The 19,871-nt window shown below is 47.6% G+C and overlaps 1 protein-coding gene across 1 annotated transcript; it reads right to left on the bottom strand.

Annotated features, from left to right (window-relative positions):
- Nucleotides 1–2,972: 2,972 nt before the first annotated feature.
- On the bottom strand, nt 2,973–19,717 carry mRpS28 (mitochondrial ribosomal protein S28). The gene is made up of 2 exons (XM_065437040.2): nt 19,120–19,717; nt 2,973–3,193 (listed from the first exon to the last, which is right to left on the bottom strand). Exons 1-2 carry the CDS (start codon nt 19,500–19,502, stop codon nt 3,034–3,036), a joined length of 543 nt encoding a protein of 180 aa, XP_065293112.1. The 5' UTR covers nt 19,503–19,717; the 3' UTR covers nt 2,973–3,033.
- Between the last annotated feature and the right edge of the window lie 154 nt (nt 19,718–19,871).

Here is a 19,871-nt window from a genome sequence, read left to right as displayed (position 1 = left end):
GCGGAATTTTGATTTAGGGCTTGAATTTTGTTAAAAGGATTTTATAAAATTCAAATGTTTGAAAAAAATAGAAGAACGAAGTTTACAAGCTAATAGCTCTGCATCAAGAACATATATCGCGATTCTGTTAACGGCATCCATTAGACCATTCAAAGCGGACAAATTTTATTTGTCAGTTTACCTCTTACGTGAATTTGTTACGTTGTTTACAAAGGTTCTGCAAAAGTTGTAATTACACATCACTCCATTTTTTGAGGTTCATGTGTAACATATCAATTTTGTTCGATTTAGATGGGCTATCAGGTACATTTCACAGAATTGCGATATCATTTTTTCTTGCTGAGTTACAGGATTGTAAACTTGATAGTTTCGTTTTCTGAAAATTTGCGTTTTTCGCCAAATTTTTATAAAAATTTGACGACCTAAATCGAAAATTCGAAACCAACAGTCACTAGATTTTAAGCTTTTCTTTTAAATGCAGCAAACCCCGTCAAATTTGGTGCAGTGGTTGCCGAGAAAAACGAATTCTCCTTTTACATGTATTTAGATAGGAGCACCCGAGCTAAAGCTTCCACTTAACGTTACACCTATCATTCTTCTTTCCATAGCTCGTTGCGACGTCCTCAATTTAAGTAGAACCCTTTTCGTAAGCCTCCAGGTTTCTGCCCCGTAGGTGAGTACTGGTAAGACAGAGCTATTATATACTTTTCTCTTGAGGGATAATGGCAACCTGCTGTTCATGATCTGAGAATGCCTGCCAAACGCACCCCAGCCCATTCTTATTCTTCTGATTATTTCCGTCTCATGATCCGGATCCGCCGTCACTACCTGCCCTAAGTAGATGTATTCCCTTACGACTTCCAGTGCCTCGCTGCCTAATGTAAATTGCTGTTCTCTTCCGAGACTGTTAAGCATTACTTTAGTTTTCTGCATCGGCTACCAGCCACAGGTTTATTATAGGTGCACTGCATGAGCTCATTGAAGTCTATTTTAACGTTACGCTGCTAGAGGTGCCGACCGTGAAGTACCTCATCATCTTTTGGGCAGCAGGCCGTATGAAAATCATGTGATGCTTAACTTGCGCAATATGTTATTTTGCGCAATGTCCTTCGTGGGTATGGACCATGCATGTGTTGAGGCCACAGCTAAAGATAAGTCGCAAGAGGGCGAATTAATCGGCGAAGGGAAGGAGGAAAACGATGGGCCATCGAAGAGATAAGAGATGGCTACAAGACACACCCCGCGTCGCAACGACAAAAAATGTACGTGCGCGGAAAAAAGAAAAGCACGCAGATCTCACGTCTTGTGGCAACCGATGTTATGTGAAGTAGCGTGCGGAGAGCCTACCAAGTTAACGAAAAGACCTTGAGAGCGCCAAGACGTAGGCGGCTGTTTCATGACCTACATGACACGCATGTAAATAAATACATGTCATGACCCGATCATTTGTGTTCGTTATACTGCTTTCATACTATGCCATTTTCGTACATACCAAGACGTAGGCGGCTGTTTCATGACCTACATAACACGCATGTCATGACATTCACATCATGACTGATCACTTATGTTCGTCATACACTATTGTCATACTATGCCATTTTTGATACATACCAAGTTAACGAAACCACCATGGGAGCACAAAGATGTAGGCGGCTGGATAGATACTGTACTGTGACAAGTGTTCGCCAAGAAATGCTTCGCATTTAAAAGGTTTCGCGCCCAGCTTGGCGCGAACCCCAAGCTTGCTCAGTTGTGCGCCAACCCTTCACGACGACCGCCCGTCAGGCCGAACGAGCGGGCGAAGACGTATTCTTTGCCAGGTGTCTACGTATACCGCTGCACCCTTCTCGCTGTCACGGCCTGAATGAAGGGAGAGAGATGCTTCCTAGTACCACGTGTCCAGGCTGCATCGAGCTGGCAGTCGAGTCACGACGGAAGTGAGGTTTCCGCGGACCGAGATGCCGTGGATTACGGGGCCAGTGAAGGAATATATATATAAAGCAGAAAGACTGTGGGCGGTCCCAGAGGGCCCAAAACCAGGAAGTGCCCGAACTAAAACGGAAAGCACCTTCCATGCATTACGTAACGGTCGTCCCGCTCTGGCGGTGCACTGGCGCGAGCAGCGTGGCTAAAAACGGTCACTGGCGCCAGCCGGCGTGCTTGAGAAGGCTAGCGGTGAGGGTGTCCTTTAGCAGCCGAGAGCTCAGTGCACTCAACTCGAAGAGCGTTTCTTATTCGTTTTTATCTACGACCAGCGGGGCAGGGGGATTTGCGCGAACATTAATGCAAGCAAATGAGCTAGCTGAAGCGCTAATTTAAAAAAAAGAAAACGCGGAATGTTTACAGCGCAAATGTATGTATAAGGTACAGGGCAGGGTAAATGCAAGACAAAGGACGTAAAGTGAAAGTGCATATTAGACGCAGTCACAAGCCTCACAAAAGTGTACAGAAAATATAGACGCGGAATGGAGGCCTCGACCAGAAGTTTAGCGCTGCATGGTGACGTCATCTTTGTACACTGAACCACACTGCGTTAGAAAGTTGCTGTTTTCGGCAAGTCTTCTTTCGCAACGGACGAACAGCATTCACTGCGTACTTGGTTTTAACGCGCTTTGGCTGAAGACAGCGCCAGAAAGGTGTAATCGAGAAAAGCGTCACAAGAGGTGCTGCTCCGGGCTACGTGTGTGTACTTCCATGCAGAGTGACATCTATACGACTCAGGCTAAAATTCTACTTTTAGTAATAATGAAAAATCCGAAGCAAGCGTATCGCAGTCCACGTTGGCGGGATTTCCGTTGAAAATCGGTTTCAAAGCGTCGCGGTGGGCCAGGTACCATATAGCAAGTTTACCTTTGCGTCAACACGGTGACGAAGGATGGCCTCGAACTCTACAGAATATGGTGTGGAGTGCGATAAGCGTAAGGGCCTTTACTGCTGTTTTTATAAAAAGAGTGATCTCAGCCACAACTGCACCACGTGCTAACAACGGTCTTTATTTATAAAACAACAGCTATACGAAACGTCAGCAACCAATTACGGCTGAGCCTTGGTGCTCTTCTCTTGCTCCCGGTGCAGTCCGAGGAGGGTGGCGTCCGCTTCCAGCAGCGTCAGGTCCTTCTCGGTGCCCAGAAAGCGCGACGACATCTCCATGTCGTTCAGCCGTAGACGCACCTTGGCACCCCGCACGTAGTCGCTGCAACGTGGCAGAACGCTCGTGTCATGACCAGATGAATGTATACACAGCGGCATAAGAAAAACGGTCGATTGAATGCCGGGATCGTACACTTGCGCGAAGCTTAGCCTTGACTGAGACTTCGTTTTGTGAATGCCAAAGCATTACACATGACTCGTGAGGCGGAAAATCCGGCGTTGCCGTGACCACAAGATGGTCCAAAAGGGCTACGAACCCATAAACCTTTGGTGGGAGTCGAACCCACGACCTTTGTTGGGAGTTGAGTTCTCGACCTTTGGTGTTAATTAAGGCGGAGTTAAATTAGGATCTGGGCATGGGCAGGACATGTAATGAGGAGGGAAGATGACCGATGGTCATTGAGGGTTACGGATTGGATTCCAAGGGAAGGGAAGCAGGGCGCGGCAGAAAAGTAGGCGGGCGGATGAGATTAAGAAGTTTGCAGGGACAACATGGCCACAATCAGTACATGACCGGGGTAATTGGAGAAGTATGGGAGAGGCCTTTGCCCTGCAGTGGGCGTAACCAGGCTGATGATGATGATGAAATTAGGATGACTGAAAGAGCATAGGCATCGCGCCGAGGGCGCAATGTTTTCGCATTCACCTACGCATAGGGATAACTTAGTGTCCCTCTCGCTGGCGTTCGAGCACCGGCGAATGAGCAGCCGCAGTTCCGAATTATAATAAAAAAAGTAACGACATTTCTTCTTTATTACACATGGGAAGTTCTGTTACGTCCTTCCGCATCGTTAAAATTTAATTGTGACGTGAGAAATGCAGCGGAGACTGTATATACATCAATCTGTACGAATCCTGCGCAAAAAATTACGCCCCATTTTTTCTTCCGTTATTCTAACAGAAATCTACAGTAACTGCAAATACTTTATTTGTGCTTTTTGCAATTACGTTTTTATCACGCTCCATGTTTTTCTCTTCCCGAAGTAGACCTTGGGCTATCCAATGGAATTAAAGACTGAGCGACTGGTTCACTCATTCACTGAATGCTTGCTATGAATACTTGCGTAGTTTCACCGCCTATGGACGGAGGCAGCTACGGCAGCAACCTGTGGAGCTAGGTACAACTAGATTCCTTTAATACTTTTGCACATACACAAAAGCAAAACAACAAAAATCAGAGGACTATACAATTTGCGTCAGCAAGAATACCATCCATTAAGCCATTTAGAGAATACAAGGAAATGTTGCGAAATTTGGCGCCTTCGAAATTATGTTGCATAGCCACTCACAGAAACATTGCAGAGAACGGGCCTGAAGGCGTCAGCTATCGGCGCTGCCCCCCTCCCCCCCCCCCCCCCCCCAAAATAAGAAAGAAACACCATTGCTTCATTCGCAGACCGCGCTCTCGAGCAAGAGGCGCATGCTTTCCCGCTTCATCCTCACACATAAGGCCTGTTACGTTTCGCCTACGACGCGCGATATGGCCGGCGCGGATGCAACGGACGTCGGGGCTTCATTCAAAGCGGCGGACATTTTGGCCCGTTCGGAGCGGCCGCGACGCATCCCCGCCGAGCGCGTCCCGGCATGTTCAGTGCCACGTGTCTTTGTGTGTGCGTGTGTGTGTGTGTGCCCACGCTTGTCAAAGCGCGGCAGCCGGGGAGAGGAGCTCCCCAAGTGTGAAGCGAGGAGGACTGACCGGCGCCGGCCCGGCTGATGCGTCACTACACTCGTCTCTACATGTCTCAGTCCGTCCGTGCCTCGCTGTCACGTGGTGTCGTCCCGTGACCTTCCTTCTTGCCCGCGACGCCAAGAGTATAAGAGCAGCTGCCCCCGGACGCCAGGAGAGAGGCTCCGATTTCTTCTGTTGAGAAGCGTGCTCTCCCGTCTCTCCACTACGGTCGACCTGACCGCCCGCTCTTTGCGATGCTAGAATAAACAAGTTGTTCTGTTAGCAGTCGACTCATGCTTTGCCGGGACCTTCGGATGCTTCCAGTGTGCCCCAGGCCGCCAGGCCAACGCTACCCTTGGGGCTTGCGACCCATTTGCAACAACGGGCGCCAGCGGTACGATTGCAATAACGGGTGTCAGCACTGAGGTTCCAACAGCCGGTGCCATCGGTGCGGTTCCAACAGGCCACATGCAAATATGACTCGACAGGCACTACGTCAAGAAACAATTTATTACTTCATTTATTTACTTATGCTGCCCTTAGGGCACAGGGGCACTTATTAGCCCCGAGAACGAACACGAGCGGCGCTGCGAGCGCTGCTCGCGTGACGTCAGGGCATGGACTCGCGCCTGTCGTCTGCTACAGTTCGGGCGTTTTCCGGGCGCTTTCTGCGGTGTTTTCATTTGTTCGCCCTCGTTCTCTCTGTTTGTATACTTATGGTGGTCGTCTCAAATATATTTTTAAGACGTCTTCCTTTGCGAACATTTATTCAAAGAGCTAATTTCTTAGACAACAATGCAGCTCTCGAAGGCAACGCTACAGTGCCAGCCGAAGCGACGCAGACCAGTCCATTGCGGGTTTTTCATACGCGGATCGACAATCGCAAGAGCATAGCCTATAGGAATCCAGTTATGATACCATACCTGCCGCGGTGCAACAAGTATGTCACAAAGCTGGCTATATATGACTTCTACAGCAGTTACGTTGATTTTATTCCGCTAAAACAGGTTTGCTCACGACGAGTAGTTCATGGTATAATATCGAATTTTTGCATTTCCTCACAGAAACGCTCGGCAGTAGCACGGTGACTTAACTAATACTGGAGCTTAGATTCTACACGCCTCACTTGCTTCTTTAACTGCTTGTCAACATTAGGCGGTTCTTCACGTGTTTATTTTTCTAAGCGGCGGAAATTTGAAGTAAAGTTAATGAAGGCTTACAGCTATTTACAGAGTACAAATAGGAATGTACCAATATATATTCCCTTTTCCGTGCTACACGTTCAACTCACCTCTTTAGAGCGCGTTTGTTAATGATTAATAATGCATGTTATGTTCCTCTTTTTTTGTCTATGTTACCAAGTGTATATCATTTATTTATTTCAATGCCGCAGTGTGTTTCGCATTGTTATCGTGGAAATATTTCACTGTGCTTTCATATATTGTATAACTGCAATGTTTTATGGCCACTATATAAATGTAATTTATATGGCGCTTGATGTGTTACCCCATGCAGCCATATTGTACCTAAGAGGGTGAGGTTACCTCAAGCCGCGTCTGTGCGGCTTTTTTCCCTCATCCACCTCCATTTACCACTCCTCTGTACATGTGTGTGTGTAAATGGAAATTAATAAATCAAATCAAATCAAACTCACTTGAGAAATTTACTGGTGCTTGTTGCTTGAGGAATATACATGACGAATCTGTTTAGCAAACTGACACAGGCTGCTCGGCTCAATTTTTTTAGTGAAGTATGCCTGCTGGACCGCATAGCTGCAGCCAGAAAGCAGTCGAAGCGTCAATGACTAGTAGTATGGGACATATTGAAGATATCGAAATTCCCCCTGTGGAGGGTCAGAAATCAAGTGAAAGTATATGCAAGGCTTGTGGTGCTTTCTTTATGAATGTTTGCGATTGGATTGGAGCAAACTTAAATTAGCCTGCAAGGTTCTCTTTTATGTACCGACGAAGCGAATAGTTATCCGTTTGTATAATTAAGTAACGCTGGATCGAGACATGGTGAGACAAAAGGTGCTTGAATTTTCCTTTTGTAGGCAATCTAAGCTGCGTAGTAGTAGCTCGAGAATACTTTAGCCATTCCAGTTGGCGCTGTAAAAAAATGCTTTATGGTTTTAATTCGAAGTTGAAGTGAACTGATGGGTTTCGCGAACATAGCGTGCCTCGCCATACGGACAGTCGATTGCTACCGTTACATGATCAGGGGTGTGCCATATTGTCGATAAAGGCTACTGAGGGCCACTATGATACATTTCATCACTTTCAATTGAGTGGCTCTCGATCTAAACAACGAAACTTTTCTCTCAGGTGATTGCTACTATGGTGTTTGTGAATTAACTATGTAAATACTCGACAGGGCGCACCGTCGTGTTAGCAGCCATGAGCAACTCGTTTTTTGGATGCCTGTTTCAGAGGGGGATGAAAGTAGCAGCAAACATTTTCATAAGAAATGCGCGCCTAACTATTTTTTTACGAATTAATGAATGACCATATTTGAATAGAACAACACACCAGAGTAATAGGAATCATGATGACAGCTTCGCTGGGCAGTGTCTTTCTAACATCGGATAACATGTTGACGCCAATTACCAAATTTTTCTTCCACGTAAAATGCAATACTTCTCATAGCTGAATACTAAAGGAATGTTAAGTGTTTAGCGAAGCATCGTACACAACTTCGCGCGTTGAATTTGCAGATATTCTTTTTTTAGTCAAAATTTACCGATAGACACGGCGCATATATGCATTGCAAGACCTAGTAGACCCCTTTAACGCTACTTAGCTTGCGATATCCAAGCCGCAAAGTTTCTTGACTCACACGCTTTTGAAGAAGAAACTGTGGTTAAGGTGTGGCAGCTGAAAGAAGCCGACTTATTCTTCAATACGTACGGCTCGAGCCACCTATACCCCAAGCATACACGAAGGGAACGAGCGCGCGCGGCAGCCGAGCGAGCCGGAGCGAGCGGCGTCCTGGCCGTGACGTCACTCGCGAGAGGGCGCCATTCCTCTTTCTCGGGGCTAATAGAAGGGATTGGTGAAACGATAAGTATATCCATAAAGTTCAACCAAGTAAATGCAAACTATGCAATATCAGATTCACTTTTAACTATACAATAACGTACGTTAGCTAACTGCCTTGGAACCAAAATTTTATTGTCTGTGATGGCGGCAATGAGTCCGTGGAAGTGGCTCCCTTCCTGCGATGCCCTCACACATGCGGTTACCATCGCCATGCATTTTGGGTGAACAACCGTAATTACATCTTGAAACTGCAAAAGCGCACAAAGACCAGAACGAAGAGAGTGGACAGGGCGAAGCGCCTCGCACTGTCCACTCTGTTCGTTCTCGTTTCAAGATGTAAGTAAACCAACAAGCACAGTTATCAATTTTGTTACAGGTATAACTACCCGCCAAAATATGCAAAATGAGATGCGGTATCTCGCGGAAAGCGTTCGTGTTCGAACTACAAAAACAAATGAGGAGGGGGGGAGGACGTAAGGTGACTAGGGATGATGTCAAGGAAGATGTGCTTGCCTGGCAGATGGAGATAGAAATAGCACACACACGTAAGAACGTTCTATGATCCGACTTACGCTCTGACTTTTTTCTGACACTCGCTCGGGCCCGCTTGGTCGCCCATACACTACGGTGATACATCGAACCTCACAATGAGCAGCGTCACGATACAGTCACCTCTTGGGAAACGAAACCGAAACTGGAGAACCGTTTGGGCAAGTTTCCTAGCACTGCGATACAACCAACGCAATGATGTTTGTTGCTAGTGTGTTTAGATCGTCGTGAAGTATGCTGTTTAAGATGCTGCACGGTAGAAGTTTTGCGTTCGGTTTGGAAGAATGTCATCACTGGGTAGTAGTTGTTATCTTCGTACATTATGGCTCATCATACCCACAGTGCAGGATTGCCCAACACTGTGGCCCAATACGGCCTAATGAATATAGAAGTTAAATTTCACTTGCAAATTAGTGAGAACTGCTAAATTCGATGTGATAGAGTTTTAGTATAGCGCAAAATCCTTGCGTTAGCGTTAGCGTGCGACGCAACGCTAACGCAAAGAAGGACTGCACTGCGCGGCACAAGGTAGTGTTTTAGAATAGCGGAACGGAGAAAAGCGTTAACGTTAACGCAAATACAGCGCCATCTAGATGTAAAAACACAAAGTACTGGAAAGCCAAATCCACACGAGATGTCGAGCAATTATCCAATGCCGAATCCGCAAGTGTGTCCCTAAGTCAAGCATATCGAAAGCCACAGTCGCTGCGTTAATTACGCATGTAGGTGTTTGGTTTGAGCGTTGTTTTGTCGAGAGTCGTGAAACACACCGATTATTCTTGGCATGCCGCGATCGAGTGTTCTGTGGGACCCATATTACGTGTCCTTTTTAAGTTGGGATGACATAGACGCCCTCATGCTTCGGGAACGAGGGCGACCGCGCAGGTTCTACGTGTCCTCAAGATCCACTCAACATCGAAGCTACTCCGGAGGGGACGTTTCGCCGGCAATTTCGCTTCCAGAAAGCGGATTTCGCACTTCTTTCCAATTTTTTGCAACGGACGCCCACCTTGACGTCCATCCGAATGGGTTCAAGGCGTAAACCTCCTTCACAAGGTTCATATCGTCGTCGTTGGTAAAACGCACACGCATTGTGACCACAGCACCGACCACACTACTGTGTTTTGCCGCGGAAAACGTGACCTGCATCGGCTTGACATGCTGCTATACAACAAGCGAACGAGCGAAATACACTTGGGCGCCATTTCGAGGCGGATACAGCAAACATGAGCAAGCATTTACAAACCCTCTCGTTAAGCCTACTGCGCCGCTAATCGAGAACGTATATCGTAAACAACGCCCATTTGTCACCTAGTGTCAACCTAGTGTCAACCTAGTGTCACCTAGTGTCAACCCTAGTGAAAAGAAACGTAGCAACAATCGAACACGAGATTCAATCCAGGGACACAGAAGGAGTCTTAGTGGAGATGCTTACGGGTAGAAAAGAAGAGCCCAGCCTATTTCTACTAAACATCTACTCAAGTCCTAGACAGAAAAAAGTCAGGTTTAGGGCCATCTTCCGCAAAGCCCTGAAAGCAGCAGGAAAGAACCCTCTATTCATAGTAGGAGACCTAAACGCGTTGCATGAGGAATGGGGATACAACAGAAGGGATGGCAAGGGAAGGCAGCTGTGGGAGGACATACAGGAACTGAACCTCTCACTACACACCGACCCAGGAAACCCAACTAGAAAAGGAAACAGCGTCACCGCAGATACCACACCCGACCTAACACTCTCCAAAAACACCAAAACAGTAACGTGGGACAATACAGGACAAGACTTAGGCAGCGATCACTATATAATTGCCACCACATTAATGAAGGGAGTAAAGGAAAAACGACTAAAACAGCCAAAAGTTACAGAATGGGATAGATTTAGAAAGCGGCGAGAGGAATCTCCAACCACAATCATCACAGATCTAAGAGAATGGACAGACACACTTAAAAAACACGTCACCGAAGCAACGGTTACTTTAGAAGGCCAAGACGCTCCACTTATAGCAGACAACAAGCTATTGCACATGTGGGAAGCAAAGGGTAGTCTAGAAAGCCGGCTCAAAAAACAGAGATGGAACCGGAATCTAAAAAGAAGAATAGTCAGACTAAATCGAGAGATTGAAAAATACGCACTACAGCTATGCGAGCAAAACTGGTGTAGCACATGTGATGACATGGAAAAAGGTATGAGTTTAGCTAAAACATGGAACGTCCTAAGACACCTGCTAGACCCAACCCAATCAAAGTCGCAGACAAACATAAGGCTAGCCAAAACACGACATAAATACGACGGAACAGACGAGAGCTTCATGGAAGAGATCAAACAAACATACATAGGAAGCGTGACTCGCACCAACCTACCAGAGTATGGGGGACCCCTAAATGAGGAGCTAGATGCACCCATAACAGAGGCAGAAGTGAGAGGGGAAATAATCAGACTTAAAACGAAATCGGCCCCAGGCCCAGATGGAATAACAAACAAGATGCTGCGGAACCTAGACGATGAGTCGATCACAGCTATAACCAAATACATTCTACAGGTATGGGAGAAAGGCGAACTCCCGAAACAATGGAAAGAGGCTAGCATCATACTAATCCCCAAACCGGGCAAGCCCCCTAAGCTAGAGAATCTCAGGCCGATCTCCCTCACATCATGCGTAGGGAAATTAATGGAGCATGTAATCCAGACAAGGTTAACCCGATTCATGGAGGGAAATGAACTATGGCCGAATGAGATGGTTGGATTCCGACCGGGCTTAAGTACCCAGGACGTGATGCTGCGGCTTCAGCACGACATCATAAACTCAAGATCGAGAGATATAAAAGCAATCCTAGCTCTAGACCTCAAGAAAGCCTTTGACAATGTCAAACACGAGGCAATCCTGACAGAAATGCAAGAAATAGGTGTAGGATGCAGAACCTACAACTATATAAAGAACTTCCTGACAAACAGGACGGCAAAGATTAGATACCAGGATTTGGAATCGGAAGAAATAGAACTGGGAAACAGAGGTACCCCGCAAGGATCTGTACTCTCCCCACTCCTCTTCAATCTGGCTATGAGGGGCCTCCCGGCTAAACTCAGGAAAATAGAAAATTTAAACTTCAGCATGTACGCAGACGATATAAATGTTTGGATACACAAAGGTAACGACGCGGAAATAGAAAACAAACTGCAAACAGCCGCGGACACAGTGATCGAGTATGCAGCAACTAGGGGACTTGCTTGCTCACCAGAAAAATCGGAACTCTTAATGTACAATCCCAAATCATTAAGGCTGAAAAGAGACAGCGATCTCAACATCACGGTTGGGGGCAAACCAGTACCCAAAGTAGATAAGATAAGAATATTAGGACTTTTCATCCAAAGCAATGGATACAACGACGAAACCATAAGGAAACTGGAAGGTTATGCAGCACAAGTCACCGGGATATTCAGAAGAATAGCTCTCAAGGGGAGAGGGCTAAGAGAAAGAAGCCTAGTTAAGCTAGTACAAGCGTACGTCATCAGCAGAATTAGCTACGCCACACCATACCTTAACATCCGGGCTTCAGAAAGAGACAAATTAGACTCGATCATCAGAAGATGCTATAAACGAGCACTCGGACTACCCATAAGCACCTCTACTGAGAGACTCCTAACAATGGGAATTCACAATACTTGGCAAGAAACAGCCGAAGCAGTTAAAACCGCCCAACAGGAAAGACTCAGCCAAACATATACAGGCAGAGCTATCCTGAACATGGTGGGGCTGCAGACAGACAGAGGCATGCAAAAGAAACGTGACATACCAAGAGAAATCAGAGAACAGCTAAGGATAGACCCACTTCCCAAAAACATGCACCCCACCTTCAACAAAGAAAGGAGAGAAAAGAGAGCCGAAGCACTGGTCAGACGCTTCAGCGAAATAGATAGGGAGATAGTGGCGTACACGGATGCGGCCAGCGGCAAACTGGGTGCGGCAGTAGCCTCAGTGGTTGATGGCCAAGGCGAAGCAGTCTCAGCAGCAACAATACGCAGCCGCAATCCGGAAGCAGCGGAGGAAGTAGCAATCGCGCTTGCCTGTGTCGGGACCAAGGCGAGCTACATAATAAGCGACAGCAAAACAGCCATCCACAATTACGGAAAAGGCAGAATCGCACCAGAAGCGATACGAATACTAACAGGAAAGAAAATTGACAGAAAAATCAGCCTCGTATGGGCACCAGCTCACACGTCGGTCCCAGGCAACGAGGCGGCACACTTGCTAGCCCGAGATCTCTACTTCCGGGCAGGAACAGAGCCGCCCGCTTGCAAGGAACTAGACGAGAGACTACAGACCTACACAGAAATAATTGAAAACTATAAGCTTCAGCGTAGAACTGTCCCCCCTCCGGACAAGGAGCTCGGAAATAGAGAGGCGAGAGCCTGGCGCAGACTGCAAGCAGGAAACTACATAAATCCAGTATGGGCGTCACACGTACTGAAAGACGACGATATAGACGATAAATGTAAGAGATGCGGGGAGAGGGGGACCCTCGACCATATAATCTGGCAATGCGTAGACTCCCCAGGTGTCAAGGAAGGAATAAATAGTAGAGAAGCCTGGGACACCCTTCTGCAAAGCGCGGACCCCGCCATGCAGAGGAGAGCCATCCATCTGGCGGCAGAGGCCGCGAAGAGTCAACAACTCTTTGCCTGCATCTAGTCGCGGAGACTCCCACTCCTGTCCCTAGGCCTGCGCGCCAGGGACAGGGAGTAGGGGGTCTCCTTCTCTGATGGAAATAAAAGTTTTTGGAACGGAACGGAACGTGCGTTAGCGTTCACCGCTAAATCTCGAAAATAGCCTACGTACGTAAGAGCTCCAGCAGCGTTTACGTACAGTGCATGCGCAGTATGGTGCACGCAACGCTAACGCTCTTTGCGTTTGCTGCTTTACGCTATACTAAAACTGTCTTATGATGAAACACAATGAATTAAGATGTACTAAAACTAGTAACGACAAAGGAGACGTGTGCCGCTCTTCAATCAACCTCTTTCACGCCATCTTGGGTCACAGGGTATGTGCTGCTCGTCATAATGGTTGTAATGTAATGTAATGGTTGTCGTTGATGACCGTTTAGGAAGGCACTGCCGTTTTATGTATATGCTGTCGTCGATTCTTCCGAGTTACAGTTATACAAATAAAAGCACCGCCCTTAACATCTTAAGATATCGTCAGAGAGGCCGTGAGATGCTTTTTGAATCAGCTCCTGTGAGTCCTTCCCCCTCCGTCCGATCTGCCCCCAGCCCCGCCTCCTCTTCGAGGCGTCCACCCTGGCAAGCCCACCCAAAGTCGTAAACTTGAGGAGAGTCTCAGGGTACGGGGAATACGTTGGCGAAGGAAAGCGTCGTTCCATTCTTTCGGCCGAGCACACGGAGTATCTCAATTCACGACAGAAACAAAAGAACCCGACGAGCACAACAAAGTACACATGTCTCAACAATAACAATTATCAGAACACAAAAAACATATCAATTAGACGTCTCCGTAAGCACATCGCTTATCGCATTAACGTCGCCAATCATCTTCAAAGGGTAGTTGCACGGCCATGAATTTTTTTTTTTCCACGTAATAAAATGCATATACGGGAATGATCGGCGCAAGCACGTGGATACCCCACGAGGCTGCTCCACACAATACTGCCGAAGGAGAAATTTATAGACAGTTTTAGTATAGCGTAAAGCAGCAAACGCAAAGAGTTAGCGTTAGCGTTGCGCGCACCACACTGCGCATGCGCTTTACGTAAACGGTGCTGGAGCTCTTACGTACGTACGCTATTTTCGAGATTTAGCGCTGAACGCTAAATCTCGACCTGCAAGTCGTCGGCCTGCACTGTTCGGCTCATTCGTTCCCCACTAATGCTCGTGTTTGCTTTAGATTTGTGTGGTGATGCTTCGACAGTGGCGCACAGGTGACAAATGGGCGTTGTTTACGATATACGTTCTCGATTAGCGGCGCAGTAGGCTTAACGAGAGGGTTTGTAAATGTTTGCTCATGTTTGCTGTATCGGCCTCGAAATGGCGCCCACGTGTATTTCGCTCGTTCGCTTGTTGTGTAGCAGCATGTCAAGCCGATGCTGGTCAGGTTTTCCGCGGCAAAACACAGTAGTGTGGTCGGTGCTGTGGTCACAATGCGTGTGCGTTTTACCAACGACGACGATATGAACTTTGTGAAGGAGGTTTTCGCCTTGAACCCATTCGGATGGACGTCAAGGTGGGAGTCCGTTGCAAAAAAATGGAAAGAAGTGGGAAATCCACTTTCTGGAAGCGAAATTGCCGGCGAAACGTCCCCTCCGGAATAGCTTCGATGTTGAGTGGATCTTGAGGACACGTAGAACCTGCGCGGTCGCTCTCGTTCCCGAAGCATGAGGGCGTCTATGTCATCCCAACTAAAGAAGAACACGTAATATGGGTCCCACAGAACACTCGATCGCGGCATGCCAAGAATAATCGGTGTGTTTCGCGACTCTCGACAAAACAACGCTCAAAACAAACACCTACATGCGTAATTAACGCAGCGACTGTGGCTTTCGATAAGCTTGACTTAGGGACACACTTGCGGATTCGGCATTGGATAAGCTCACGACCGGCTTTATTACTAAGCCGGTCGTGGATAAGCTCGACATTTCATGTGGATTTGGCTTTCCAGTACTTTGTGTTTTTACATCTAGATGGCGCTGTATTTGTTTGCATGGGAGAGTTCAATGGGCACTTGTGGGAGACTTCAATGGGCACATAAATGAACTGGATGGGTTCACAGATGGAAACGGACACCTCTTGCTTCGAATGACCGAAGAAATGGAACTAGTTGTGGCGAATCTGGGACCACACTGTCGTGGCCAGGTAACCTGGTGTGCCCGCGGCAGCTCCACATCCATTGATTATGCACTGGTGTCAACAAGCCTTAACAACCTTCTTAGGCGGATGGATATTGACGAGGAGGGTCTATACAGTCTGGGCAGCGACCACAATAGACTGCTACTCGAGTTCAGCTGCTTGAGTAACTTGGTGCCTCGTGCCCAGTGTCCAAAGAAACGGGACAAGTACTTGCCCAGCCGAGTTGCTCCAGATGTCGTGGATGAGTTTGAGATGAGTGCACTGAGAACTAGGGCTGAGACCTACGATGATCTTGTGGCAGCCTTGCACTCAATCATGCAAAGGTATATGGTGTGGGAAAAGCGCGGTACACGTGTAGTGCGCAAACCTTGGTGGGATGCAGAAGTGAAAGCTGCATGGAAAGCTCGCCGGGAGGTCAACCGCCAACATCGATCCCTTGTCAAGAAGGGAGACAAAGAGGCATGCTTGGTTGCCTGGGCTCACTACCTTGAACCCAAACACAAGCTGCAAACGCTGATACAGTCAAAGATCGCCACACATAATGTTCACCTATTTTCTTCTCTAAAAGCGGAAGGTAAATCTGCAGGGCAGAAGTTCTGGCGATATGTCCAGTCCTTGGATTGGACTGATAGACCCCCTGTTCAGTTTCGAAATTCGGTCACTGGAGAACCAATTACAGAGCTTGGAAAACATCTCACCTCCCACTTGCGCTGCTTATATGGCCAAGAAGAGGGAAGCGTGGCCGCAGCTGGAGGAGAATCATCCCATGTGCCTGAACACGAGACTTTTGCAAGTGAGTTGCCAGACGAAGGTTTGGGTGTGCGGTGGCAAGTCAGCGAAGGTGAAGTTGATCGTGCATTGAAACATGTCAGTGCCAGTACAGCAGCTGGACTGGATGGCCTGCCAGCAGGCGTGCTAAAAGGTTTCGGTAAGGAGACGAAGAAACAGGTTGCTGGACTGTTCACCGAGATCATTGAAGGTGCGCCATTCCCAAGGGACTGGCAGCTTGGCCGTGTAGTGTTTATACCGAAGAAAGGAGGCCAAGTTGATCTTATTGAAGATTACCGCCCACTGACAGTTACTAGCGTGCTCTACAGGCTATTTGCAGGAATCTTAAAAGAGTGGATAAGCAGGTGGGCAGAGGCAAGGCATTTGCTTACGGAGATGCAGAATGGTTTTCGTCCAGGTCGACGACTAGAGGACAATTTGTTTGTGCATAGTGAGTGTGTGGCGATTGCCAAGAAAGAGCAGCGCTCCCTCCTGTGTTGCTTTCTAGATGTAGAAAAGGCATATGACAATGTACCACACGGTGCACTTTTTGACTGCCTGTCTGCTATGGAAATCCCGGCTACATTACTAGCTATAGTGCAGCGCCTGTACAGAAACAACACTGCCATTGCTCGCTTTGGGGATGCACTATCTGCACCTGTCAAGGTGACGAAGGGACTACGCCAGGGATGTCCTCTATCTCCACTGCTATATATCCTGTACGTGGCCAACCTGGAACACAAACTTCTCAGTAGTGGTCTCGGTTTCCAGCTAAAACTTAATACAATGGGCATGGATGAGAGACCTGGTCTCGCCTTTGCTGACAATCTTGTTGTGATGGCAGAGTGCCCGCAGGACCTACAGGCGCTCATTAACATCTGTCAGGCAGAGATAAATCGCCTTGGGCTCTGCTTTAACTCCAAAAAATCTGCAATAGTCCCCCTCGCGGGCCCAGGCATGGATGAGGGCGAAATTAGGCTGGGAGACGAGGTTCTGATGGTGTGCTCGACATACAGATACTTGGGAGTCCTAATATCAAGTGAACTGGACCTCTGGGGCCACCAAGAGGACATCCTTCGCCAGAAAGCACTTCAGGCACAGTGCATCCTTCGTCGCCGATGTCTGCGGGGCTGCAACCGGTTTGTGATGGTCCGCGACCTATGGAAAATCGTCCATGTACCAGCGCTAACCTTTGCGAATGCTGTGTTTTGCCTCTCGGCGCCCACGCGAGAGTGGCTGGAGCGACGCCAGCGAGAGGTTGGCCAGATAGCTCTCGGCTGCCATGGTGCGGTGGCCAACGAGGCTATACAGGGCGACCTAGGCTGGTCAAGCTTTGAGGCTCGGGAGGCGGTCAGCAAGATCGCATACCGTGGCCGCCTGCTCGACATGCCTTGAGAGCGGTGGGCGCGGCGTGTATTCGATTACCTGTCAGCGACATGTATGCGCACGCCTTGGGTGATGCGCTTATACCTCATTGAAAGTAAGTATGGCCTGTTTCGCTCCCCTATCAGTGCAAACTTATGGGCGGATTGGATAAAACAGGCGCGGCAACGAGTACAAGATGAAGAAGAAACACGTTGGATACGAAATATGGCAGCAATGTCGACGTTGGCTGTGTACCGATGTCATAAGAACTCTATTGGCATGGTGCACCTGTATGACAATTCACTCGGGAGTAGGTTGCTCTTTGAAGCAAGAGCTGGTGCGCTCCGTACACTTGTACGCCTTCGAAGCATAAACAGTGATGTGCGGTGTCAAGTGTGCGGGCAAGCGGACGAAAACATTGAACATGTGGTGCTACGGTGTGAGAGCATCGGGCCATCTGCCGCGCAGGGTTTATCTCTGGAGGCTGCCCTTGGTTTCGAACAGACTAGTAGAGCAGATGGTGCATGCGGTATAGACAGAGCCGTAGTCGCAGAGACAAAGAGGCGCCTTGAATGCTGGCGAGCGGCACTTGCGAATGGACCCCAATGACTGCTTATCGGTGCAGCGCATTCTCTCCTTTCTCTTCTTTCTTTTGGTGTTCTTTCCTTTTCCTACCTGTGCCTGCTTTGCTCGATAGGTAGGCAATAGAGCGTCATTCTGTCTTGGGCGTGGTTGCCACGTCCACCCGATACAAAGGGTTGGCCATAATATCATCATCATCATCATTAACGTTAACGCTTTTCTCCGTTCCCGCTATTCTAAAACACTACCTTGTGCCGCGCAGTGCAGTCTTTCTTTGCGTTAGCGTTGCGTCGCACGCTAAGGCAAGGATTTTACGCGAGTTTTAGTATAGCGTAAAATCCTTGCGTTAGCGTGCGACGCAACGCTAACGCAAAGAGAGACTTCACTGCGCGGCACAAGGTAGTGTTTTAGAATAGCGGAACGGAGAAAAGAGTTAACGTTAACGCAAACAAATACAGCGCCATCTAGATGTAAAAAACACAAAGTACTGGAAAGCCAAATACACACGAAATGCCGAGCTTATACAAAAATACCACGGCCGTTCGATCCAAAACTTTGCATCGAGCGGCCGTGAAAATACGTAAGAGCTCCAGCACCGTTTACGTACAGTGCATGCGCAGTGTGGTGAACGCAACGCTAACGCTCTTTGCGTTTGCTGCTTTACGCTATACCAAAACTGTCACAGTTTTTTTTTTAATTATTGGCCGATATTTAGCCGGTGATAAGTCACACTTTCATGCGTGAATGGCGAAGCGTACAAACAAACCATCCATGAAACAAACATTTGCTCTGCATACAAAATACCATCAACAACAAACTGCGGTGCGCAACTCTACTTCACGGTGAAATGTGAATATGCGCTTGCATAATCATAACGAGCTTTCATCGAACGCTATCAAAAAGGAAACGCTAGGCTAGTTGAAACACTGAATCTACGGTAAATAGATGCGACGTAGGAAGAACATCCCTGAATACCCACGCCACACACGAAGGCGTTAACATCGCATATGAATAACGATGGGACGAACGCAATGTTTCAGCGCTTTTTTTTTTCCAACGTACCGTCTGTTAAGCGATGATTAACGATGTTGCATATAACTAATATTTCTACACGGTCGATTTCAAACGACAACCCAGCTTACCCCGAGTTCTTCACAGGCCTTCTGCACACACAGTGGAACTTGCCACCAAAGTCAATGTACAGGTCATCCTCTACTACGTGAAATATCCTGCCGATCACGATCCTGCCCTCGGGGTCACCGAGGTCGATCCATTTAGAGTTTCTTAAAAGAGTTGAGAAGCGCTGAGGCGTTTCAGGTGCGTCCTTAGCCAAAGACAACTCTTGAAACTTCAAGAACGCCTCAGCGAATCCACCTTTCTTCTTTACTGCGGCGTGTTCTGAGCCTTCTGTCTTGACATCGCTGGAATTCTCACCGGCCGAAGTGCTTTCCCAACGGCGGTTACGTGAAATTGCAGACAAACTTCTCGTGCGGAGCAACGACCTCAGAGCAACCATGTGAGCCATGTGTTCCGCGGTTTTAACTTTGTAGATTGCGTTCAAGATATATTTCAAGTAGCACGTGTATCACCGCACCTTTGCTTTCCTGCACGTTACAAGTCACAGCAATTCACTAGTAAACAGGTACGCGTTTGATGAAACAAACTTTACAAGTGCATGTTTACGATTCTCTTACAGCCGCCATGTCCGATTCCTGACCGGCCGGTAAGCGGCTTGCCATGACTTCTCACCGACTTCTTTTCAAGCAAATGGTTCAGCACTAGAACGTCACAAATTCAAATTATAAAACATAATTAACAATTATAAAACTGTAGCTTTCTTCTAAATGTAGTTAGGAAGTTTCGTATTCACAAAATACATTTTAGTTTGGCGTCA

This window comes from Dermacentor albipictus, chromosome 5, assembly GCF_038994185.2.
Source record: "Dermacentor albipictus isolate Rhodes 1998 colony chromosome 5, USDA_Dalb.pri_finalv2, whole genome shotgun sequence".
NCBI classification, from domain to species: domain Eukaryota; kingdom Metazoa; phylum Arthropoda; class Arachnida; order Ixodida; family Ixodidae; genus Dermacentor; species Dermacentor albipictus.
This window is presented reverse-complemented; position numbering and strand designations above follow the sequence as displayed.

Excerpts from the sequence above, each read along its gene's own strand:
- mRpS28 (XM_065437040.2), bottom strand. The coding sequence starts at position 19,502 with ATGGCTCACATGGTTGCTCTGAGGTCGTTGCTCCGCACGAGAAGTTTG. Across the intron at positions 3,194-19,119 it reads AGGCCTGTGAAGAACTCGGG|CGACTACGTGCGGGGTGCCA; the intron begins GTAAGCTGGGTT and ends GCCACGTTGCAG.